Source organism: Pseudorca crassidens, chromosome 12, assembly GCF_039906515.1.
Source record: "Pseudorca crassidens isolate mPseCra1 chromosome 12, mPseCra1.hap1, whole genome shotgun sequence".
NCBI classification, from domain to species: domain Eukaryota; kingdom Metazoa; phylum Chordata; class Mammalia; order Artiodactyla; family Delphinidae; genus Pseudorca; species Pseudorca crassidens.
In genome coordinates, this window is record NC_090307.1 from 83,590,109 (window position 1) to 83,615,625 (window position 25,517).

The 25,517-nt window shown below is 42.1% G+C and overlaps 1 protein-coding gene and 1 pseudogene across 3 annotated transcripts; both read left to right on the plus strand.

Moving 5' to 3' along the window:
- The first annotated feature begins 1,083 nt into the window (after window positions 1-1,083).
- On the plus strand, window positions 1,084-24,397 carry ANAPC7 (anaphase promoting complex subunit 7). 3 transcript variants are annotated; one of them, XM_067700887.1, is made up of 11 exons: window positions 1,084-1,288; window positions 5,458-5,644; window positions 8,825-8,944; window positions 13,511-13,622; window positions 13,931-14,084; window positions 14,815-14,957; window positions 17,029-17,146; window positions 17,996-18,192; window positions 20,618-20,842; window positions 21,707-21,857; window positions 23,369-23,517. In XM_067700887.1, exons 1-11 carry the CDS (start codon window positions 1,188-1,190, stop codon window positions 23,478-23,480), a joined length of 1,620 nt encoding a protein of 539 aa, XP_067556988.1. In that variant the 5' UTR covers window positions 1,084-1,187; the 3' UTR covers window positions 23,481-23,517. The 3 variants fall into 3 exon arrangements, with proteins under 3 accessions (XP_067556988.1, XP_067556987.1, XP_067556990.1); XM_067700886.1 differs by lacking the exon at window positions 23,369-23,517 and adding an exon at window positions 23,544-24,397 and having other exon boundaries at window positions 1,085-1,288; XM_067700889.1 differs by lacking the exon at window positions 23,369-23,517 and adding an exon at window positions 23,544-24,397 and having other exon boundaries at window positions 1,139-1,288; window positions 5,433-5,644.
- LOC137203889 (cold-inducible RNA-binding protein pseudogene) lies at window positions 8,978-13,480 on the plus strand (annotated as a pseudogene).
- Window positions 24,398-25,517: the final 1,120 nt, after the last annotated feature.

The following is a 25,517-nucleotide window of genomic DNA, read 5'->3' on the forward strand; positions in this document are numbered from 1 at the left end:
AAGTTTAATAAAATAATATTTTCACTGTTTCTTTTCGGGCCATTATTATTAGTCATTCATTTCAGGACTCTTACTGAAAGTTAAAGCGAGGGAGTGATCAAGAGAATGAGACAAGCCACAGACTTGGAGCAAATATTTTCAAAATATTCTCTGATAAAATCTGATAAAGGACTGCTATCCGAAATACACAAAGAACCCTTAAAATTGAACAACAAGAACACGAACACCCTGGGAATTCCCTGGCCATCCAATGGTTAGGACTCCGCGCTCTCATTGCGGAGTGCCCAGGTTCGATCACTGGTCGGGGAACTAAAATTCCACAAGCCGCGCCCTGCGGCCAAAAAGAAAGAAAGAAAGAAAAAAGAACACGAACACCCGGACTAAAAAATGGACAAAAGAACTGCACAGATAACTCACCAAAGAAGATACCCAGATGGCAAATAGGCGTATGAGAAGATGCTCAATTTCATACGTCATTAGGGAATGGCAAAAATCACAAGATAACACTACACTCATATTAGGACGGCTAAAACTCAACCTAGTCTTTATTCACTCTGAGCTAGTGAGTAATTTCCCATGGTAAAAATACGTCCTTTTGCACCCAAAGAGTGAAGCCGTACTCCCAAAGGTACACGCAACACCTGAAGGGAGGGGGCGTGGCGCTTTCAGCCTTCGCGCTCGTGCGAGACTAAAAGCAGTTAGGACTGCCCTTGGCGCCTGATTAAAATATCTAATTCCAGCTGTTGGGGATTTTTTCCCCCCCGCATCCTACTAGTATATTAACTTTTATTTATGATAAATATCAATACATTTTTATTAATTTCTGAGAGTCCTCTCAGACTCATTTCAATTGGGCATGCATTCGTCCTGAGTTGCCTTTTGTCCCCAGCTCATTGTAAGCCCTCCATAAAGTTTGCTGCTTAGAATGATGATGTAACTTTCGCTAAAAACAACCCCCCGCACCCCAAACCAAATCGTACCACCTCACAGGGGGCTTGGCGGGGAAGGAACTGAGGGTTTTGTTTTTGTTTTCGTTTTTCTCAGGCATTTCGGTAGCTGCCTATTATCCTGGGGGCGGTGCCGCGTGTAGACCCGATGGACCCTGGCGAGGCGGCCATCTTGGAGTCTTCCCGAAGGAGCTTCAACCTTCTCTTCGCGCTGGTGCCGCGGCGGCCTTGTTGGGCAGAATGAATGTGATAGACCACTTGCGAGACATGGCGGCAGCGGGGCTGCACTCCAACGTGCGGCTCCTCAGCAGCTTGTTACTTACAATGAGTAATAACAACCCGTGAGTTGAGGCGGGGAGCGGCCTGGGGCTGAGGAGAAAGCGGCGCCGGTTTGGGAACGGGGGCTGAGGGGACCTGGGGATTGGCGGGAAGGAGCGGCTGCGGGCCCCAGCTGAGGTTCCGAGGTCAGCGAGGGCCTCGTCGGGCGGAGCCGACTTAGGAACGAAGTTGAGTTCTCTGGGTCCCCGCGTTGTGCCGGGCGCTGGGATGCGCTCCCTGCGGGGGATGCGGCGAGCGGCTGCTTCGAGAAATGGAAGGCGGGGGCTCTGAGGACCACCCTGGCTAGGGTTTCCCGAAAGTTGGGAGCAGAGGTTTTCCTAAGGAACTTGTCGCCCGGCATAGCGACTGTCACATCGCTGGGCTGACTCATCCCTTCCCAGCTCCTTCCCGAAGAACGTTTTCTCGCTCAACGAGGCTCAAAGAAGCCCAGTCGCCTGGTTTTAGACCCTTGTCCTGCATTTGAGATTGATTTTTTTCCCTGGGTGTGTCAGTAGGGTTTATTTACTTTCTCGTCCCTGCAAACACCTGAAAACGGGAGACTTCCTTGATGGGTGAGAGTGGCACCTTTTGAAGGACTCGCATTGCCCTTTTCACGTTTCCAAAGCTGCCGCTTATGGAGTCTTATTGCGGATGAAGCACAGGGCTATTTCCAGCCTTGAGTGCATGTCGCCCCTGTGCTTAAATTTCTCCCTTTTGGTTAAATTAAAATTCCTTCCCACGGTCTACAAGACCAAACATCTCTCTCTCACTCTGTCTGTGCTCCAGCTTCCCTGGCTATTGTTTCTGTTAACTTGAACACACCAAGCTCGTTCTCAACTCAGGGGTTTTGCATTTGCGGGTCTGCTTAGAGTCCTCGCCTCAGAGCTGCCTCCTCATTTAGGTTTCAGCTCAGATATCCCTCCTAGAGAACTCTTTTTTAAAAACATTTAATTTCATTTTTTATACAGCAGATTCTTATTAGTTATCTATATCATACATATTGGTGTATATATGTCAATCCCAATCTCCCAATTCATCCTACACCCCGTCACTTTCCCCCCTTGGCGTCCATACGTTTGTTCTCTACTTCTGTGTCTCACTTTCTGCCCTGCAAACCGGTTCATCTGTACCATTTTTCTAGGTTCCACCTATATGCGTTAATATACGATATTTATCTCTTTCTGACTTACTTCACTCTGTATGACAGTCTCCCTCCTAGAGAACTCTTGTCTGGCCACCAGAATTGTCCCTTACCCTCACCATTCTATCCCTTTGCCCTGTTTTATATTCTACATCACTTTTTTTTTTTTTAACCAAGATATAATTGACATACTAGTCTCAGGTGTACAACTTAATGATTCGATATTTGTCTGTATTGTGAAATGATCATCATAGTAAGTTTGGTTAACATCTGTCACCTCACATAGTTACAGAAAAATGTTTTTCCTGTGATGGGAACTTTTAAGATCTATGTTCTTCATCACTTAACACCTAATGAAATCAGCACAGTGCCTGTGTGCAGTACGCACTCAAACGTTTATTGAAGGTGCTAAGGAAATACGTGCAACCTCAGGAAGGTGAAATACCGTGTTCAAGTTCACACATCTAGTAAGTGGAATAGCCGCAGTGTCTGAATTTTGGTCCTTCTGACTCTAAAGTCTCCATTCTGACCCACCACAGTCTACTGCGTCTAAATGGCATTGTAATCTTCTACTGAGGGTGGACCCATTTGCATTTGGCCTGCTCTGGAAGCTGTCTGGGCCACTTAAGGGCGTTGCAGCTGTTCCTACCTATTTCATTTCCATTAGTGCTTTTGGACCTCACTACGGGAGACCCATCATTTTACCACCATCCACTTAGTGTTGACAGTGAGGAGCCCTGGTCTCTGTCGGCCTTCTTTGTTTATTCTGGAGCCTTTCACCTGGTTCTGAGTGATTTGTCAAAGCATACAGTGTCTACCATTGGGAATTTATGCACCAGTTAGTCATTATTCTTGGTTCTTGAAGATGTTACAGGATAGTTAGAAGGAGTTTGGTCCTTTGATTAGACTTGGCCCGTTCTTTATTTTAGGCTAAACTGGCAGTTTCCTTCCTAGCTTCAGGAGGTGTTTAAATTCTGACCTTTATCATTTATATTTTAATATTTCTTAATTGCCAATACACACCATAAAAAAAAATCAAACAGTACTGAAGGGATATGCAGATAAGTGTCTGACCCTGAGTCTTGACCCTCACTCCACTATTTCCCTTCTCCACAGGCAACAACTTAACAGTTTTTCATGTATCATTTCAGAGATAACTTAGGCATGCATAAGTAGGCATGTATGTTACAATATATAAACATCTGAATCCTTTCTCTGAGTGTAGTATTTCTATCAAATCAACTATTTTCTTTCACATCTTATTTCTCACTAAATATATAGAATCTCAGAGTTGGAAGAGATCTCAGCTATCTGGACTGTACCTTTCAGTCCTTGACTTTCCTTTGTAACTTTATATCCAGTGTTTAGCCTACCTATCCTTTTTTTAAAATTATTTTTTCACTAAGATAAAATTTACATACCATCAGATTCACCCTTTTAAAGAATACATTTCTGTGTTTTTTGTTTTGTTTGGTTTTTTTTGTTTTTGCGGTATGTGGGCCTCTCACTGTTGTGGCCTCTCCCGTTGCAGAGCGCAGGCTCAGCGGCCATGGCTCACGGGCCTAGCCGCTCCGCGGCATGTGGGATCTTCCCGGACCGGGGCATGAACCCGTGTCTCCTGCATCGGCAGGCAGACTCTCAACCACTGCACCACCAGGGAAGCCCCCATTTCTGTGGTTTTAAGTACATTCACAGAGTTGTACAACTGTCACCACTGTCTGTTTCAAAGCATTTGCATTACCTCCAAAAGAAACCCCAAATGTATTAGTAGTCACTCACCACTTCCACTTGCCCCAGCCCCTGGCACCTACTAATCTATGGTACCTATTCTTGAGTATCCTTCATTTGCTGAGCAGTTAACTGTCTCCAGAGTTCTTTGACTCTGACTGTTCTTTCATTTTAAGTGGCTGTAGATTTTCCCTGTCAATGAAAAAATGTAAACTCTAACTGGGGGAAGGATGGGATTGGAGATTAAAAATACGAGTTTCCCATTAAGATTGGTGGCCAGTCCTAGGCACTTATAACACTTGTGAGCAATATTCAAGGTTAAAGAAAAGGTTCTGAAATGTATTGGTTCTGTTACGCTGTCCTTAAACCCCTGAGACTCAAGGAAGTAAAAATTCTTGTTAGTGAAGTTTACTTCTGTATGTAAAAAAAAAAAAACCTTTCATCAAATAAGGCTAGTCCTCTCTCATTCTGTTCCACTCTGTCCCACTGGCTTATCCTAGTCTATTCCCATACTTCGGTATTTTAGTATTCCCATTTTCTTCAGTATTTGAAGAGTTTTAAGTACCCTCCGAACCTCTTTTTGTTCAGCACTTAGCTAAAAATGATTCAGAGTGGTGAGTTTCTCTTTTCCAGGTTCTTTAACCCTTCTTTGGTAATATTCAGTAATATTAGTTAAGTCATGATTGCTCTCTTTTGTCTGTATTACCCTAAAAATTGATGTTAATATGAGAGTTATGGATATATATCAGACTCTTCAATTAAGAGGGCTTGGGTTAAAGAAGGGGAGGAAAAGATACACAGTTGACCCTTGAACAACTTTCAGGGGAGGGGAGGGGGTGCCAACCTTCCCCACAGTCAAAAATCCACGTATAAGTTATAGTTGGCCCTTTATATATGCATTTCCTCCATATCTGCAGTTCTGCATACATGGATTCAACCAAGAGTGGTGTAGTACTGTAGTGTGTGCTATTGGAAAAAATCTATACATATAGGTGGACCCTTGTAATTCAAACCTGGTTTGTTTAGGGGTCAACTGTATTACATTTCTCTTTGTATATCTCTGTATTACTGAATTTGATTTAGATGTATCGATTGTTTTTATACTAAAGAGAACAATTTAAGGCAATTTTCTACATGTGTTGACCATATTGACATGAAGTATGACTCTTGCCTCTTTTTGGGGGGAGTAGCACTTAAGGTAAATTTACTTTTTTGTAAACTGTCAACATAAGGTGTATTAGGCTTATGTAGACACTAAGGAGAGCGTTCTTTCTTACATTTCAAAACAACCCATGTAGGGGGTATACTTTCTTTGTTTTCTAGTGAGTTATTCTCCCCATCTCAGAAGTACCAGCTTTTGGTGTATCATGCAGATTCTCTCTTTCACGATAAGGAATATCGGAATGCTGTGAGTAAGTATACTATGGCTTTACAGCAGAAGAAAGCTTTAAGTAAAACTTCAAAAGTGAGACCTTCAACTGGAAATTCTGCATCCACTCCACAAAGTCAGGTAATTGGAAGTAGATGTGTGATGTGGTTTTGGTTGGTTGGGTTGTTTTGAGAGCAAGAGACGCTGAAGGAGTTTGAAAGATTGCTGATTAGATGTAGAAGAAGTAAAATAAAAAGTAATTTTAAAGGGGAGCTGACTGGAGAAACAAAGATGAAAAACCACTTAGATGCAAGAATGCATCCAACCAAGCACTAAGGGCTAGAAGCAAAGTTGACTCTATGGATGAATCTAAAAATAGAATTAAATTTTAAATTAATTAGTTTAAAAATTAAATGGAATTATCTAGGCTCTAACCAAAGCCTTTCATTGTTCCTTCCTTTTATTTTATTATTTATTTATTTTTTGGCTTAGTTTCCCAACCAGGGATTGAACCTGCGCCCCCTGTGTTAGAAGCGCGGAGTCTTAACCACTGGACCGCCAGGGAAGTCCCTGTTCCTCCCTTTTATACAAACAGAACTCAAAATCTAAAGTGTTTTTAATAATTTTAATGAAAGTACACTCTTAAACTGTAACTCAGTTTTTAGGATAGTGAGCACCTGGGGAAATTTATATAAAATAATCTTATGAATTCCTACTAGTTTTGGTTGCTTGATAATTAGTTAAATAAATGAAGGGTAAAAAATTATAATTTCACCATTCGACAGTCATCCCATTGCTAGAAATTAATCCTAATAGTAGATTCACAAAAGGTTTACAAGGGTATATAACTAAGGCTGCTTATTGTAGTATTGTTTATAATGGTAAGAAACTGGAAGCAAAAGTGTTTATCAGTAGGATCTAGTTAAATTATAATATAGCCCTAGGATGGAATATGATGGAAATATTGAAGAAATGAAATATAGAGGTGTATGTGCTGATGTGGAAAATACTGTGTATATTAGTAAAGAAAATAAGGTTTGAAGCAGTGTGTTCACTACTCTTTTTGTTTAAAGGGGATAGTTTATTTATTTTATTTTTATTGTTTGGCCACACCGCACGGCTTGCGGGACCAGGGATTGAACCCGGGCCCTCCCTGGCCCTGGGCAGTGAAAACACGTTGTTCTAACCACTGAACCTCCAGGGAATTCCCTAAAGGGGATAGTTTATAGTTATATAAGTATATCTTGGTGTATGCCTAAAATATATATGGTTAATATACATGAAAAATTTTCTGTGTGCGTGAAGGAAATACACTTAATGGGAAGCTTTAGGGAGAGGGGAACTTTGACTTTTCAGTTTGAATCTGTCTTTAAATTTAAATTACACATGCAACTTATTTAAGAGGAGTGTCAGTAGAATGAACTGGAAGTGAAATTATGAGTTGTGTTCTGTATTTTTCCACATTAAAAAAAGATACAAAGTAACATCATTGCTTTTTTTTTTAAAGCCTGTACATCTTCCTCTTGTTTCTTTTTATGTAGAACCTTTGTTTTTGTTTTAAAACGAAGCTTTTTTTTTTTTAATTTATTTAATTTTTATTTATTTTTGGCAGCGTTGGGTCTTCGTTGCTGTGCGCGGTCTTTCTCTAGTTGCAGTGAGCAGGGGCTACTCTTTGTTGCGGTGCGCGGGCTTCTCCTCGGGCTCCAGGTGCACAGGCTTCAGAAGTTGTGGCTCGCGGGCTCCAGAGCAAAGGCTCAGTAGTTGTGGCGCATGGGCTTAGTTGCTCCACGGCATGTGGGATCTTCCCGGATCAGGGTTCGAATCCGTGTCCCCTGCATTGGCAGGCAGATTCTTAACCACTGGGGCACCAGGGAAGCCCAGAACCTTTGTTTTTGTTATTAAAGAGCTGATTGCCAGGAATTCTGTTTTCTGACACTGAATGGAAGTCATGTGTATTATCCACACAGACTCATTCATAGAAGTAGTTAACTCCTTTTTTAAAATTTATTTATTTATGGCTTTGTTGGGTCTTAGTTGCTGTGCACAGGCTTTCTCTAGTTGCAGTGAGTGGGGGCTATTCTTTGTTACGGTGAGCAGGCTTCTCATTGTGGTGGCTTCTCTTGTTGCAGAGCACGGGCTCTAGGCACGCGGGCTTCAGTAGTTGTGGCTCGCAGGCTCAGTAGTTGTGGCTCGCGGGCTTAGTTGCTCTGCAGCATGTGGAATCTTCCTGGTCCAGGGCTCGAACCCGTGTCCCCTGTTTTGGCAGGCAGATTCTTAACCACCACGCCACCAGGGAAGGCCAGTAGTTAACTGTTTTTGAGCGCTCTGTATGCTTAGCACCGTGCTGAACCTTCCATGTGAATCAAATACATTTAATCTTTAAAGAGTCTTTTAAAAAATTGACATACAATTCACAACATAAAATTCATAATTCAGTGGGTTTTAGTGTATTCACAGAATTGTACAACCATCAGTACTGTCTTAATTCCAGAATATTTTCATCACCCTAGAGAAACCTTCTGCCCTTTATCTCCCCAGTCCCTGGGAATCACTGACCTTTCTGCCTCTGTGGGTTTACCTGTTCTGGACATTTTATATGAATGGAATTGTGCAATATGTGGCCTTTTGTGGCTGGCTTCCTTTACTTAGCATAATGGTTTCAAGGGTGATCCATGTTACAGCATGGAATAAAGAATCAGTTCTTTATTCCTTTTTATTGCAGAATAATATTCCATTGTATGGATATGCCATATTTTAACTGTTCATTAGTTGATGGGCATTTGAGTTGCTTCCGCTTTTTAAAATAATTAATTAATTAATTTTTATTTGGCTGTGTTGGGTCTTCCTTGCCGCACGTGGGCTTTCTCTAGTTGCGGTGAGCGGGGGCTACTCTTCGTTGTGGTGTGTGGGCTTCTTGTTGCCGTGGCTTCTCTTCTTGCAGAGCCTGGGCTCTAGGCGCATGGGCTCAGTACTTGTGGCTCGTGGACTCGAGTGCAGGCTCAGTAGTTGTGGCGCACAGGCTTAGTTGCTCTGCAGCATGTGGAATCTTCCTGGTCCAGGGCTCGAACCCCTGTCCCCAGCATTGACAGGTGGATTCTTAACCACTGCGCCACCAGGGAAGCCTTGTTTCCACTTTTTGTCTATTATTAATGCTGCTATGAACATTTGTATACAGGTTTTGTGTGGACATGTTTTCAGTTCTCTTGGCTGTATACATAAAAGCAGAATTGCTAGGTCATATGGTACTTATGTTTAACAATTTGAAGAACTGCTGTACTGTTGAAGTAATATTTTGAAGAGATGTTTTCATTTCCTCTTAAGTGTCTTCCATCTGAAATTGAAGTAAAGTACAAAATGGCTGAATGTTATACAATGCTAAAACAAGATAAAGATGCCATTGCTATTCTTGATGGGATCCCTTCAAGACAAAGAACTCCCAAAGTAAGTTGAATTAACAACTTGTTACATATTTTTCTCTTCCCCAGTCCTTCCAACCCTCTTCTGCCATGTTTTCAGGGATTCCATCTGAACATTTTATCCTTGTCTCTAATTGCCACTTTGTTCACCTGTTCTCCCTGTTTAGAGAGATGGAGGAGTGACTTTCTTATGAGACCGTGAAAATTCAGCTAATGAAAGTGGTAGCTGGAGAATAATATTACATATGTTTATTTTTTGGTGTTTCTTATTGTAGGAAATATGATTTGCAGTATACTTCCAGGTAGCAATAATACTTTTTAGAACCTCATTTTTTGCATTCTATAGGTATACGCATTTGATAGTGTGTGTTCCTTTCATTTTCAGAATTAAGACTACAAGATCCTTTTGTACGTTTGATTTGTCAACATATTATAATGTATAGAACACCTTCAACTGAAATCAAAAGTTCTGGTGTCTTGTCTGAGTTTAGGGCATTCAAGCTGTGTGCAGTGTGAACTTGGCACAAGTTAAAAATCTGGCTTTCCTTTTTTTTTCCTTACTGAGGATAATGGTACTTTCTCTGGTATAAGTTAAGTTCATGTATGTGAGAATACTTTTTAAAAGTACTATTCCATAAGGAGTATTATATTGGGCATCTCTGATTACAGGTTTTTTTTTGAAGTCCAGTTTAGAAAAACAATGAAAATCTTAGCTCTTAGGAGTAAATTCACATCAGTATTTAATATTCTTCATACTCTCATGTCACCTACCGTCCTCATTTCATTGAAAAACTGTTCTGTGCAGTGTGTGCTTAACAATAAGGAATTTTATAGGTATGATGTCTATGTACATCTTCCTGCCCTTAAAAGAAAAGGAATCATAACCAGTAGGGACCTGGTGTATTTAGTTAGTGTTTTTTCACCCAGGTGTTACTGAGTTTTAAAAGTAAATAATCAAACTTTATGAGAACATGTTGAAGCATCTCCTCATGTTGAGGATTTATTTAATATTTTCTGAATTTTCAAAAGTAAGCTATTTCCTCAGTATATTTTATGGTGATAGCTGTTATTAAAAACATTTGTAAGTATATTATAGATTAACTTGTCTCATAGTAAGCTGGGCGCTCTATACTAAATTATGTTCTGGTACGCTATGAAAGTGTTACTCCAAGAATAATTTTTTTGTATATGTAAAGAGTGTCTTCTTTTGGAAAATGCTGTTTTGATTATAAACTTTGCATGGTACCTGTTCCTTATCTTATTGGAAATGTACCGTAATTTCTTCCTTGATGACTTGAGGGAGTTCAGGGACATTTTTTAAAATGAGTAATGGCAAAGAAGCTGAGCTTTGTATCCAGCACTTTGGTGTTTACAGCCATCATTTCAGGAGAGACCAGAGGAGTCCACATATGTTAGGAGTACATATCTTTCGTTCTTCATTCTGTAGAGCTGTTGTAGCCAGGAGCAAGCAAAGATGTGTGCCTCACACATAAACCTAGAATATTTACAGTTTTTCTTTCTTGTCCGTTAGGGAGTTAACTGGCTTCTCAGTCTGTGTAAAGAACAAGGAAGTGAGTCAAAATAAATGTTTGTTAATGTATGGTAAACACCACCACACATTCTTTCACAATTTTAAAGGAAAATTCCAGTGTGAAATTATTATATCTTGGAAAATCTTCAACTTTTAAGAGAAACATACCAACAAACAATTTCTCACTCAGTTTTTAGAACACGATGACTGCTTGTGTTTATTACTGGTAGAATGTGGCTTTAATGATGCCCACAAGTAAGGATCTGTTTTAAAAAGAATTGACTTTCCTACTAGGTAGTACTCAAAACTCACTCTTTCAAAGTGTCAGGTAGTTTAAAGGGAATTTTAATATTTGTTGAGACAGATGGTCCGTCCGTCGTAGTTTGCTAATAATAAGCAGTCAAGAAAGGATATTAAATTTAATTCTTTTATTTTTTTCAAGTATTGACACCAGTACTGGAGTTTTCCTTTAAGTACCTTTTTTTGCATTTCAACATAGCCTAAAATGGAAAATCTGAGGCCAAATAAAAAATAGTTTTGAGTCACTTTGCACGTTAGTAGCTCGGGCCGTTGTGCCGTGCCATCTTCCCGCCTGTGCCAGGGACCTGCCCGACTCATTGGCCGCCATGGCATCACATGAAGGCAAGCTTTTCGTCGGAGGGCTGAGTTTTGACACCAACGAGCAGTCACTGGAGCAGGTCTTCTCAAAATATGGACAGATCTCAGAAGTGGTGGTCGTGAAAGACAGGGAGACCCAGCGATTGAGGGGCTTTGGGTTTGTCACCTTTGAGAACATCAACGATGCCAAGGACGCCATGATGGCCATGAACGGGAAGTCTGTGGATGGGGGGCAGATCTGGGTCGACCAGGCTGGCAAGTCGTCTGGTAACCAATCCCGCGGGTACCGAGTTGGCTCTGCTGGGGGCCAGGGCTTTTTCCGCGGGGGCCGAGGCCGGGGCCGTGGGTTCTCCAGAGGAGGAGGGGACCGCGGCTACAGGGGGAGCTGGTTCGAGTCCAGGAGTGGGGGCTATGGAGGCTCCAGAGACTACTACAGCAGCTGGAGTCAGGGTGGCAGCTGCGGTGACCGGAGCTCGGGCGGGTCCTACAGAGACAGCTGCAACAGTTATGCTACACACAACGAGTAAAAATCCTTCCTGCTCGAGATCGTCCTTCCAGTGGCCGTATATTTAAAGATTTTGGGAGCTCCGCTGAATCGTTAACGTGTAGTGATCACACGTCCTTGTACCCACTTTCGTAGTCTTACTGGTTCTGATCTTGTCAAACACAGCCTGACTGCTTCTGGCCCCCAGATGGCCTTGTTACTACACTTTGCTTTTTAAGGAAGCGCTTTCCATTTTTAAGAGTCTTAAAAACGTTTTGAATAGCACTTCCAGTTTTACTTTTACCATTTTACTGTGAGCCAAGAGGTTTTTTTCAGAAAATCACCAGGGGTTGTGAGAGTTTTGTTTTTTGTTTTCGGTTGTGTTGCTTTTTTTCTTTTTCTTTTCATTGGGGTCGGCCCCGTAAAGTTGGGTGCCCCGAGTCACTTCTCTTTGAGATTGAACAGACTCTGAATCTGCTCTTTGTCCGAAGCTGAGCAAGTTGTAGCTTTTTTCCAACTCGGTGTCATGTTTCTGAGTGTAGCGTGGTAGAACCGTGCAGGTGGCAGCAGAGCACCCGGGCTGCCCTGGCCTGGGCGTCCACCTGTCCTGTGGGACCCACAGTAGATTTGCAGACATCCCCGAGAGGTTCTTGAAAATGTGTATTTATATTGTCCTTTTTTGCCGGAAGACGTACACATGTCCCGTCAATGTTGTGTCTGAAGGGGTGAAGGAATTCTTACAAGCAGTTTTCTTTGGCTTCATGAAGCCGATTAAAAGACCATCTGAATGAAAAAAAAAAGTTTTATTTCCAGTATCCATTATTGCATTGTTTGATTCAGTATGGATTAATGGCGTACTAGATTTTTATATACTATGAGTTCATAATTGGAACAGATGTTGATGTTCTTTATCTTCATAGTAATTTTTAGTAAGTGTCTGGCATACCAAGCTACAGATAATTGAGGAGATTGGGGATTGGCTTTTTTTTTCTTTTGTGCCCTCATGTTGACTGCTTCCTTAGGGTAATGATCTGGCAAGCAATGTGTTGTATTTAATACCTATTAATTTTAAATTGGAAAATTGTGTTTTTGTCTTTCTACTATTAAGAATATTTATCCCTTCCCTGTAACTTCTATGTTCTTTGGAACTTTTAGGTATTCTCAAATTTTCCCTGTTGCATTTTTAGGAAGGGTTTTTCTTTTTCTTTTTCTTTTTCTTTTTTTTTTCCTTAACTAGAGCTTTTCTGAGTTACATATTTGAATTGTGCTAAAAATGCATTCACTAGATTTAAATAGTGTAGCTGATCTCAGGATCATCATCACCTCTAGAGGTCAGTTAGAGTTTGATTTTTGTAGCATTACTTTGATCAATCAGACAGTACCTGTGGGTCAAAGCTTTAAGCATTAGAAAGGCTAGAGTCTAGCTGCTAGACCAATTGTCAGAGAGAAGCGAAGTGTTTTATTCTGTATCTGTCATTTCCTTTTTGGGGAAAATTCATCTGATCTTTTTTAATTAGCTGTGTTAAGAATTCCTCACTTTCTCATGCTGTGATATTAATTGCATTTAGAATATATAAACTTAAAAAATAAAATACGTAAACAAGCATTTTTAGGGTAGTTCATCTTCTGTCTTAAAAATCAAGGTAATTAGAATTCTGTAACATTTCTCAAATGAAGGTTACTTCCATTTCCAGAGGCAGCATCTTTGGTCCAGTATTTTTGGACCTTTTGGCTGGGTAAGTGAGAAGAATTTGGGGGGAAATGGGAGGACATAGGAAAAACAAAGTAGTAATTTCCTCTTTGGTTTGAAGAATGGGGTTGGGCTTTATTTCCACACAGCTTTGGGTAGATTTTCCAGTAAAAAGTAGAATAGCTGATAATAAAAATCAGGACTTATTGATGGTGAGATTTTGTTTTTAAATATATACTTACCTTATTGTCCTTTCTTTTCATTACAGATAAACATGATGCTGGCAAACCTGTACAAGAAGGCTGGTCAGGAGCGACCTTCAGTCACCAGCTATAAGGAAGTGCTGAGGCAGTGCCCATTAGCCCTTGATGCCATTCTAGGTACAGGTCATTCTCCCTGTTTTCATGGAGTGTTTACTCTCTAAGATAATCTTGGCTGTACATTAGAATAAGTTTATTTTTTTTAAAGTTGACCATGCTTCACCTCCAGAGAGTGAGTCAATAGGTTACTATTGCCGTGTATTCTTTCACTGATCAAGAAATACTGTAGTTGTTCTGTCATGTCCATCTTGCTTAGAATAGGGAAAGGGTTGCCTTATAACCTAGTGAAAGGGTAGCCTATTGCTTTTTGCATTGTAGAAGAAGGATGCTATGCCTCACCTTCTTTCTCCTACTTTTTGTTGGATTAGGTTTGCTGTCCCTTTCTGTAAAAGGTGCAGAGGTGGCATCAATGACGATGAACGTGATCCAGACCTTGCCTAACTTAGATTGGCTTTCTGTGTGGATCAAAGCGTATGCTTTTGTGCACGTTGGTGACAACTCGAGAGCAATCAATACCATCTGGTGAGAGCCACAAAGTTGATTCAGTATTCTTGGGGCCCTTATATGGGGGTTTTATGTATATAAATTAGCAAAACAGAAAAATGGATGCTTATCTGTTGGTATTACAGCCAATTGTCCCTAGGCTTTGCTAGTCTGTTAATGTACTGAATGGTCCCAGATGTAATAGTCTCTGTTAAATGTAAACTTGGACCAAGTTTAGCTCTGTACTTGCAAAAGTAGTAACCCTTGCAAAACAGACGGCCTTAGTGTGTCATACTTGAACCTGGAAGAACATCTTTTCGGATGCCCCAGAAGCATAGATTATTGCAGCATCTGACCTGGGTTGCCTCAGGACTGGGATTTTTCTTTCTAGTCAGGTAAAGTCCAAGGACAAGAGTGGGGTTTGTGTTAGGCAAAGTCATTTGGTTGAATAATAAGTAGCTGTCACTTTGAATGACATTACATTTAACACCGTATAGTATATGTTATCCTCTGAAAAACTGCAACCAGAAAGTTTCTAGGTAATAAGAGAGATTTCTGCTTTATTCTGTGTATTTACTATCCAGTCTTGTATAACTTTAAGTTAAAAGCTCAGAATAAGAAAATCTAGTTACACTTTTTTTTTAGTCTTTCCTTGTGAAAAATCTTGTACATACATAAAAGAAAATAGTGCCCATATACCCATCACCCAGATTCAACAACTAAGAGGATTTACAATAGACTTTAAGGTTCATTGTTTAATATCTTAAAGTTCACTAGAGAAAAAGTCCTTATTGAGAGATAACGTGGACCTACTGGGAAGCTTGGCAGATCTGTACTTCAGAGCTGGAGACAATAAAAACTCTGTCCTCAAGTTTGAACAGGCACAGATGTTGGATCCTTATCTGATAAAAGGTAAGTAATTCTTGGGGCAGGATGGAGGTCTGTAGAGGGGCAAATCAGAAGATAGGGAGAAGATGTAACATGATCTTCTGATACAGTTTTTTGTAAAAAAATATTTTATAAAATTGATTAGAGTAGTCTTTTACCTTTTTTTTTTTTTTTTTTAGGCCTTGACAGTGTCTCTGACACTTGGGTAATTCCATTTTGAGCAGTTGTTTTTGCTTGAATTTAAGTGTCATCACCCCACAGATCATTATTTAGCTTTCTTTGTTTGGGGAGGGATCATAGCCCTTCCTTATGATTTACAGATTTATGATGTGCCTGACTGAGAATTTGGATGGCATCCCCAGGACCGTATATCCTTTTAGGGAATTTAGCTTTACTGTGTCCTTAAATGTAGTTAAAAAGGAGTAAGTGAACAGATACTAAGAAAGTGATCAGGTGGTTAAAGGAAGTAATTAGAAGTGAACAACAAAAAAATCATTGATTTAAAAGAAGATTGCTGCTGAAGGAGGTAAGCCACAGGGACTTCCAAAGGATGGCTGTTGGGTGAGTGGCAGTGAGTGAAGGGTAATGTGCGCAGGAATAGTAGGAAATAAGGTTGGATAGATAGGCTGAAGTCTGCTTGTAAAGGCCCCAAAAAGGTCATCAGAAAAACATGGCCTTGTGACAATAAACAGTTTTGTAGACTCTTTTTTTTTCTTTTAATAAATTTATTTATTGATTTATTTTTGGTCGCATTGAGTCTTCGTTGCTGTTCACAGGCTTTCTCTAGTTGTGGCGAGCAGGGGCTACTGTTCGTTGTGGTGCACAGGCTTCTCATTGCGGTGGCTTCTCTTTGTGGAGCACGGGCTCTAGGCACGCAGGCTTCAGTAGCTGTGGCACACAGGCTCAGTAGTTGCGGCACATGGGCTTAGTTGCTCCACGGCATGTGGCATCTTCCCGGACCAGGGCTCGAACCTGTGTCCCCTGCATTGGCAGGCGGATTCTTAACCACTGTGCCACCAGGGAAATCCCAGTTTTGTAGAGTTGACAGAGCAGGGAGGGGAACTTCACAAGCATGTAGATGGGGAAACAGATCCAGAAAGATGAATTTGTTTGCCCAAGGTCCCCTCCTGCCCATTGTTATTCCTCTTCTTCAAATTGCCTGTGCCCATGATGAAAATGATGTTTTAGAAGTAGTAGCCCGGCAGTAGAGTCAGCATCTTGGAGTTAGAAGCTCAGACCCGAGTCCAGGGGCCAGCAGGGAGAGCTGCAGTAATCTTGGTTTGAGAGGCATTTTCTTTGGAATCTGAAGGAATATTAAGGAATGGAGGGGAATGGTGGTAAGAGATGGGTGACAGCGAGCTTGGGGCTTTTTTTTAATAGAACATGAGCGAAAATAAGGCGGGGGGGTAGGGCTGGGGGATGATCTTAAATGAACTAGACTCCAGAAGGAACTAGATGCTTTTTCTAGAATAGGCTAACTTTTTCTGAGACCGTCATATTAAGTGTGTACTCCTGACTGTGTCTAGACCTGTTGGAAGAGAGAAGTTAATTTGATGCCTTTTTTGGGCCTTTTCTGGTTATGTGTTAGGATAGCTGTATTATCACACCACAGGATATAGGGACAAATAGTTCCTGAAAATAACAGGCTTTCAAATTGTGAGGTAGGTCCTTCTACTCTTTTTTTTTTTTTTTTTTTACTTTTGGATGTGTTTTGTCTTTTTTTTTTGCGGTACGCGGGCCTCTCACTGTTGTGGCCTCTCCTCTTGCGGAGCACAGGCTCCGGACGCACAGGCTCAGTGGCCATGGCTCACGGGCCCAGCCGCTCCTCGGCATGTGGGATCTTCTTGGACCAGGGCACGAACCCGTGTCCCCTGCATCGGCAGGCGGACTCTCAACCACTGTGCCACCAGGGAAACCCTGTTTTGTCTTTTTAATAGTCATTCTGTAGGAAACTGGGAATGCTGGTGGGAGGAGCTCATGATGGTGGAGAGGGCTCAGACCTTGCTGGAGCTGGGGCTTCAGTGTGGACTCTGATGAAGGTTACACCTCCTTCAGAAAAGATGCCTGCTGCTTTAATGAGCCTCTTCCTTTGTAGGAATGGATGTATATGGCTACCTCCTGGCACGAGAAGGGCGGCTGGAGGATGTGGAGAACCTTGGCTGCCGCCTTTTCAATATTTCTGATCAACATGCGGAACCCTGGGTGGTCTCTGGGTATGTTTATGCGCTCCCTTTTCTCCCCAGTTTTAGTAGATTCTTTAGGAAATTGTGGTTCCTCCTCAATAGAATATAGATTTGAAAGCTTTGGTTTAAGGGATAATCAAGACTTGGATTCAAATCATGGTCTGCCTGTGACTTTGGATACATCATTTACTTCTCTGAGTCTGTTTTCTCATTTGGAAAATGAGGATAATACCCCTGCTTTATGGGGTAGGTGTTTACTGAGATAGTGAATGTATCATGCTGAGCACTGCACCTGAACACGGGCAGCCATCAGTGAGCAGTCCAGGAACTGTGCTGCTGTTATTAACCTGGCTTTACAAATTCTCTGAATGTCTCTGACCTGATAACATACCCAGATTGTCAGGTTCTTTTTTTTTTAAATTTTATTATTATTTGGCTGTGTCGGGTCTTAGTTGCAGCTCGTGGGCTCTTCGTTGCAGTGTGAGCTTCTCTAGTTGCAGCCTGTGGGCTCAGTAGTTGCGGTGCACGGGCTCTAGAGCATGCAGGCTTAGTTGTCCCGTGGTATGTGGGATCTTAGTTCCCCAACCAGGGATTGAACCCACGTCCACTGCGTTGGAAGGCTGATTCTTAACCACTGGACCACCAGGGAAGTCCCCATCAGGTTCTTTTTTGTAATTTTTCCCTTCCGTATCAAGATTTCTCCCTTAAAAATAAATATTCAGTAGATTCTTGTTGTTCTGTTTTTTCACTAATATCTTAGGCTAAAGTTGTAAGGGGTTTGTAGTAAGGATCACGTAGAGGGCCTTTTCTCTGATTTTCCTTTTTGAAGAAGTTTCTTTATGGTCTTATCTCATAACTTTTGGTTGTTTTTTCCTCCAGGTGTCATAGCTTCTATAGCAAACGCTACTCCCGAGCCCTCTATTTAGGAGCCAAGGCCATTCAGCTGAACAGTAATAGTGTTCAAGCTTTGCTACTTAAGGGAGCAGCACTCAGAAACATGGGCAGAGTCCAAGAAGCAATAATCCACTTTCGGGAAGCTATACGTCTTGCACCTTGTCGCTTAGATTGTTATGAAGGTAAGATAAAAAATATAGATGAATGGTGTGGATCTGTAGATGTGGCGACAGCACTCAGATGGAAGGTTTTGTTGGGCCAGCAGTTTCCGAAGTTTGTTGTACATTGGAGTCCTCTGGGGGAACTTTGAAAAATCCTGATGCTAGGTCACTCCAGTACTGTTTAAGTCAGAATATTTGCTGTTGGGATATAGGCATCAGTACTCTTTTAAGATCACAGGTAATGCCATTGTGCAGACATATTTGGGAACCACTGCATTAGTCATTATAAATTCATTTATGGCCGGACTTTTCACTCCATACTTTAAATCCAGTTTTTTCATTTTTTGTTTCTGATTTTTGGTTAGGGTATAGTTGGGTTGGTTTTTTTTGTCATGTTTTGTTTCTCAAACGTGGCCCACTCATTAACGTGAGTTTCTCTGTGCTGGCACTGTGCTGGATTGCTTGGTACGTCTTTATTGGTTTTTTTTTTTTCTTTTTTAAAATATTTATTTATGTATTTGGCTGTGCCAGGTCTTAGTTGCCGGGTGTGGGATCTTTATTTAGTTGCAGCATATGTGGGATCTGGTTCCCTGACCAGGGATCGAACCCGGGCCTGCATTGGGAGCGCAGAGTCTTAACCACTGGACCACCAGGGAAGTCCCTGTCTTTATTCTTTTTTACAATTGTCTTACCTTGGGCCAGAAATATTACTCATAGGGTAACTCAGTATCCATATGACAGTGTTGGTTGTGGGAACTGGTCAGTTCATTGTGACCTCTGGAGTAGGCATGATCAGGGTCAAACTTTGTTATGTACTATTTTAAGTTCGTGTGAACTGCCCCTAGGAGTTCAAAGCTATGCCAGCTTCAGCAGCATTTGGTGACTCAGTCGGAGACGTTAAAATAGATCTTACAAGATGCAGTTCCTCCAAAGCATATTTTTATAAGAATTTAAAAATAAACCGAGGAGTCTAGGAGTGATTTGCTCTTAACAGGAAGATGAGTTCAAATTTGAGAAATAAAATTTGGAAGTTGGTGTAAAGAACAAATCTGCTTAGATAGCCAGAGAACTATGCCTGTTGTGGATTTGTTCTTAAGAAACTGCAACAAACCAAGCTTTTGGTTTCAGATTAAATTCTTGATCCTGAAACTGTAGCTTCCCTAGCCTCCCAGCTGCTTTTATCACGCTAACTCCTGTCTGCTGTGTGCCTGTTTCACAAGAGCCTAGGAATGCAGCTAACTGCATTACCACAGTGAGTGGTTGGACACAGGATAGTTAGAGTTGTTCCCCAGTTGGCCAGTGAGGCTTTATGGGATGCCTTCACTCAAGCCACAATTTGGAAATTTGGATCAGGGTGACTTGGTTATGCCTTCTGGTGGTTCTTGCAGCCGCCAACCAAGCTTTCTTTACTGGTGGGGGCCCTGGATCAGTGAAGTGCATTCTTCACATTTCCCTCTGAATTTCCAGTGGGGCTTTAGCAGGAAAGTAAAACTATTCAGTAGGTAGTTACAACCAACCACCATATTCTGAATCCACCACGTTACCCTTAAGAGTTAGGTAATTTCTGGTTAAGTAACCATAGTGTGTGGTAGAATGTGCACATATATTATAAATGCCACGAGGGTGGAGGAGTATACAGAGAAAATCTGCCAGGGAGTGTGTGGGTTTGGGGTTTAAGCTGTTTTTCTGTTTTGATGAGTGCTTTGGACTAAAAAGTACCTCCTCTGTTCTCTTTGATTTCTTGGCATGAACAGTTGAGAGTTGACTGTACTTGAAATGTCCCCGTGGAGCATCTTCCTGTGGGTATGGAAAGAGGCAGGAGCTGCCGATCTCAGTGTATTTGATCCATCTGATTAAGCCCTTTCCATCCAGTTTAGGGAAACCCTCAGCAAATGCTTCTTGAGATAACGTTTATGTTTCAAATGAGAAGGTCTTCCTTTCTCCTGAGGTTGCTCCCTAGGTCCTTTAGTTTTTAGAGCTGGACATTCGCTGTGGACTGTAGGAGCCCTCCCCCTTAAATGTAGGACTAAAGGTGACTGAGCACAGCTGGAAATTAACAGTTTGTTAAGAGGCAGCAAAACCTTGGGTTTTGTTGGAAACCTCCTCTTTCACAGTATGTTAATGTCACATTAGTTAGTGTCACATTCGTTTCTTTGACTTGCAGCTGGGCTGCCTACATGCTTTGGTTTACTTGTGCATGTTTGTTTCCTTCACTAACTGAAGGTGCCTTTGCGCTACAGGCTTTTTCCACGTCCGTCAAGTGCTCTGGGGAAGAGCACCTCTTAGCTGTTCCATCAACATACCCTTCAGTCTGATCTCACCATCAGACTTTTCCCTTGGCCTGCCCTTTGTTTTAAACTTTGAAGGTTTGTAATTTGGAAGGCTGTCAGATGGAAGCATGGCTTGGAATGGTAATGTGGTTGAACTTTGTGTTATATTTTTTCAGGTCTCATCGAATGTTACTTAGCCTCCAACAGTATTCGTGAAGCAATGGTAATGGCTAACAATGTTTACAAAACTCTAGGAGCAAATGCACAGACCCTTACCCTTTTAGCCACCGTTTGTCTTGAAGACCCAGTGACACAGGAGAAAGCCAAAACTCTATTAGATAAAGCCCTGACTCAAAGGCCGGACTACATTAAGGCTGTGGTGAAAAAAGCGGAACTGCTTAGTAAGTGTATCTTGTTTACTTCCCTGTTCGTAGTTAATTGTGTAAAACCTGATCTCAGTTGGATTCCCTAGTCCCAGTTGGTTACAGATGACCAAACGGGTGTGTGCTTTTTTTTTTTTTTTTTTTTTTTTTTTTTTGTGGTATGCGGGCCTCTCACTGTTGTGGCCTCTCCCGTTGCGGAGCACAGGCTCTGGACGCGCAGCCTCGGCGGCCATGGCTCACGGGCCCAGCCGCTCCGTGGCATGTGGGATCCTCCCGGACCGGGGCACGAACCCATGTCCCCTGCATCGGCAGGCGGACCCTCAACGACTGCGCCACCAGGGAAGCCCTGGCTGTGTGCTTTTGCACTAGGTCTGAGCCCATGTGAATTGGTTTATATTTAGCACAACCAAATGTAATTGGCTTAGAATGACTTTTGTGGAGTGGCTCAAACCAGGTGTACTTGGTTAGTACCTATTCAGCTCACTTTGTCCTGAACTAATTTGGGCCGAATATAACTGGTTTTAACCAATTTGAACTGTTTTGACCCATCTTATGACTTCCCTTTTAGACTTGGTTTTTTAAGTCCTGATTTATGATGAACTGAGTTTAGGGTAGTTTAGCAAATAAAATCCATTTTGGCTTTTTATATGAACTTTGGTCGTGAGTAAGTTTTTAAAAATCAGAACTCAAACTGCAGAGTTCCTAATGGAATAAGAATTCAAACGACCTTGTTCTCACTTCCTGCCACACCACTGTTCTCTTGACATCTATAAATAGATGTTGGATGGTGATCATTGTTGTGGTTTTGTGTATATGACTTGCGATGGGAATATATTTCGAAATGTTGTGTAAGTAGGAAAATGAGAGTCTTTTTCTTTTCAGGCAGAGAACAGAAATATGAAGATGGAATTGCTTTGCTGCGGAACGCACTAGCTAATCAGAGTGACTGTGTCCTGCATCGGATCCTAGGAGATTTCCTTGTAGCTGTCAATGAGTATCAGGAAGCAATGGACCAGTATAGTATAGCACTAAGGTAGGCACTTAGCCTCCCATGGGGGGAAGGTCATTGAGGGGTAGAGGAAGCAGGGAACAATGTAACAGGAGTTCTGGAAACACACACACTTTGTGCCCATGGTTGAAAACAGTAATAATAGTAATGGTAGAGTTGTTTGTAAATTTATGACTTCTAAAGTCTTTTCCTTAACTGATATTAACATTAAAGAACTGTTTCACTCATAACCAGCCACACCACTATAACATCTGTTTTCATTTGTGTAGATCATCTTCCTGGCCTTGCCAACACATATACGTATTTTTATAGGGTTATACGTAGTATATATTTTATATTCTGCTTTTTCAATCAACGTATTGTAAGTACTTTCCCATGTTTCTACCTACTGTAGTAGTTAAGAACTTAAGCTCTGAAGAATACTACCTTTACCACCTGTTATCTTGGGCAAGTTACTAACAGATTTCCTTGTCTATATCTACCTTATTAGGTATTAAATGATTAAACGAGGATTAAATGATTATTCCGTGTAAAGCTCTTAGCACTGTGCCTGGTATATAGTAAATACTAAATAAATAGTGGTATTCTTACTGCTTAATACAGAAGTGATTTCTTTGAGGGTCGTCTGTGTGTCTATAAAGTTATGGTGGAGGCCTGTCTTTAATCGAGTCTGATCACATCTATTTACTTGTTCAGCAGTTAAGCACCACTCATGTGCCTGGCATCTCAGTAAACACTGGGGATGCTGTGATTCCGGGAGCTCTCAGTCTCAGACGTGCAGACTGATAGATACCATGTGCTAAGTGCTTTCAAAGCAGTCTCTAGAAGGCAGGGTGGGAGTGCAGAGGGTGGGGAGCGCTGCGTGTGGGTGAGAGCTGTATGGAAGGTTTCAGAGAATAGGAGATGTTACAGTCAATCTACAGTTATATAAGTAGGAACAGGATTCCAACATGGGTTTCATTTGCTTTTTGGAAACCCAGAAGCAAATGTGAAAATAAAATATAGAAGCGGAATTTGCTAGAGATTGGACACCGGCTGGCCTCAGTGATGGTCACAAAGGCAAGAGGAGAGATTGCTTAGGAACCAAGTAAATAAATGTTCTGGACCCTCTGAATTTTGAGGGTTTTGGCATGCACAATACTCTTAGCTGCTACAGTCAAATGCCCAGGTTGGGTAGCTTTGGGTCCTGGGGTCTAACCTAGGAGTTGACAAATCTGTTCCATGGTAAGCATGATGATTTTGGTTGACTACTGAAATGCTGATATGTTTAATTATATCATAAGAATATGGAACAGTTTTACTCACAGAAAAATAAGTATTTTTTGTAAACTTGTAACTTAAAAACCTAATACTGTTAAATTATATTTGAATTTTTCTGTTAATGGTTGTTTGCTACTTTTTCATTTGTGTTATCTAGTATCTTCCTCTAGCAGAATGCTAGGGGTATTAAGTGTGAAAAGGTTTAAGAAATAAATGGAGAAAACTCAAATTGAGAATTCTAAAACTTAGGACAAGATGCCTTTTTTCACTTCTAGTGGTGGACTCCCTCGATCTTCCCTATGGAACTGGAGTTGTTTGGAGAGGCCAGGCATTAGCAGTTTCTCTGTGACTGGGTGGTCATTTCACTGCTGTGCCAGGGAGAGATGACGCATCAGCCAGCAAGAAGCAAGGCAGAGATTCAGGCCTCTCCTTTGTTTTGTTGTCCCCTAGTTTGGACCCCAATGACCAGAAGTCTCTAGAGGGGATGCAGAAGATGGAGAAGGAGGAGAGTCCCACGGATGCCACTCAGGAGGAGGATGTGGACGACATGGAAGGGAGTGGGGAAGAAGGGGACCTGGAGGGCAGCGACAGTGAGGCGGCCCAGTGGGCTGACCAGGAGCAGTGGTTCGGCATGCAGTGAGGCAGGCACAGCTCCGTGGCCACACTGGCCTGCCCCGCTCTGAGCACTTCCATGGACTGAAGGAACCTGTAGGAGCCCGCTCTCTGGGAGGACAATGATTCAGCATGTGATTGCAGCAGGGGTCTCTGCCCCTTGCTCCGTATTTCTAGTAGTGACTTCATTTTTAAAAACTGAGCCTGACCAACCTTCCATATCTCCATCCTCTGCTCCAGTCAGGGAGGACCAAGTGAGCACTCAGAGGCCCGTGGACATGTCGGGGCTTCTGGGACAGAGTGCTTTTTATAGAACTAACTTCTAAATCTGAAAGCTCGAGGAATAGAAAGTCTTTTGTCTGTGATGTTGTGGATGGGTTTAAAGGAGCGACCTGTTCCCCAGAGCAAGAGTGTCATCTCCCAGCAGCAGCATGGACTGGCCCTTTCAGAGAGGGTTTCCTGTCCCAGAAATCATTATCCTGGGTTGTCCAAACTTCCCTAGTAACCTTGCTTCTTTCTGCAATGTTAGTAATGCCTTAAGCTGACAGTTGCTGTTTTGCAGAACAGTTTTCCTATTTGCTAATCTGGTAACTTGCCTATGAGCCTGGGCCGAATCTGAGAAACAAGTGTGACCTAGAGCATGAACAGAGGCACAGTTGGGGTAATTAATAAAACTGTTTTTTGTACAGTAATGATGTTGGGTTGGTCAGAATGGAAGCCCTTTATAGATTCTTTTTTTTGGTCTCTTATTTACAGTGCATTGATTCAGCTCTAGAATTATTTGCCATAAATAGACTCTCTTTTTCCCAGGGAAAGGATTGGGAGGAAAGGGAGCTGGGAGGATTGGGAACCTCAGGTAATACTGAGCTGGTTCATCCATTCGCATTTTTGATTGGTAAATTCCTGGGGAGAGTCTTTGGCCAGATTTTAGACTGAGTCTGCCTATCTCTGTCAGGGGCGCTGAGGTCGGTGTCTGGTTTCAGCGTTCTATTGTGGGGTCAGCAGGGGGCTCATTCCCTGGGCTCGGGTGCTGGGAGACTACCCACCCTCTCCCCCTTGTTTAATATGTGATGTTTTTGGAGGTGAAGGTAGTGGGGGGTGTCACAGCTAACCCCAAATTCTCATCAAAATAAAATTAGCCAAAGGTGGTACAAAATGGGAATTTGACATAAATGGAAAGTTCTGTCTTAATGTGTAAAAACATAGAGTGTACAATAGTTTAGGAGCTTAGAACATCTGATAACTGCAATTTAAAGTGGGCAAAAGGTTACTGTTAAAGTATCTTTCAGTATGAGAACCAAAGCTTGGGCAGCATCATTTGATGGAGCAGTTTTTAAAGAGCCCAGCAGGCAGTTGGAGTCATGCCAGGTGAATGTGTGGCCCAGAGAAGACACTGCTCATTTGTGCTCGCTGCAGGATGCAGGCTCGTGTCCTTCCTCAGCTCGCCTCTGAGCATCCATGATCAGTTAGTGCTTTGGGTGAAAAGGTGAAATCTCTCCTCTGGGGAGGAAGCCCAGCCACACCCTCCTGACCTTGTTTCTGCATGTCAGGCTCATCACCATGAGCCCTGAGATTCTCTCAGGATCAGTCTGTGCCTTGGAACCCACACCTGTGCACCGCCTTCCATCAGCAGCCTCACGTTCCTCCCCTTTCATCTCTGCTGGGAGCCCCTGGATCAGTCTGGCCTGTCCATCCCAGCAACACCCTGCACTGGATTCCTCAGGCCCTCACACCTGCAGCTCCAGTATTTCCATCTCGGCAGTGCTGGGGTGACAACTGGGTTGAAGTGACAACTGAAACTATTTTTAGAGC

Bases quoted from the DNA above. Each gene is read 5' to 3' on its own strand.
- ANAPC7 (XM_067700886.1), top strand. From the start codon at position 1,188: ATGAATGTGATAGACCACTTGCGAGACATGGCGGCAGCGGGGCTGCAC. The intron at 13,623-13,930 runs GTACAGGTCATT...TTGTTGGATTAG, and splicing joins AGCCCTTGATGCCATTCTAG to GTTTGCTGTCCCTTTCTGTA. The intron at 21,858-23,543 runs GTAGGCACTTAG...GTTGTCCCCTAG, and splicing joins CAGTATAGTATAGCACTAAG to TTTGGACCCCAATGACCAGA.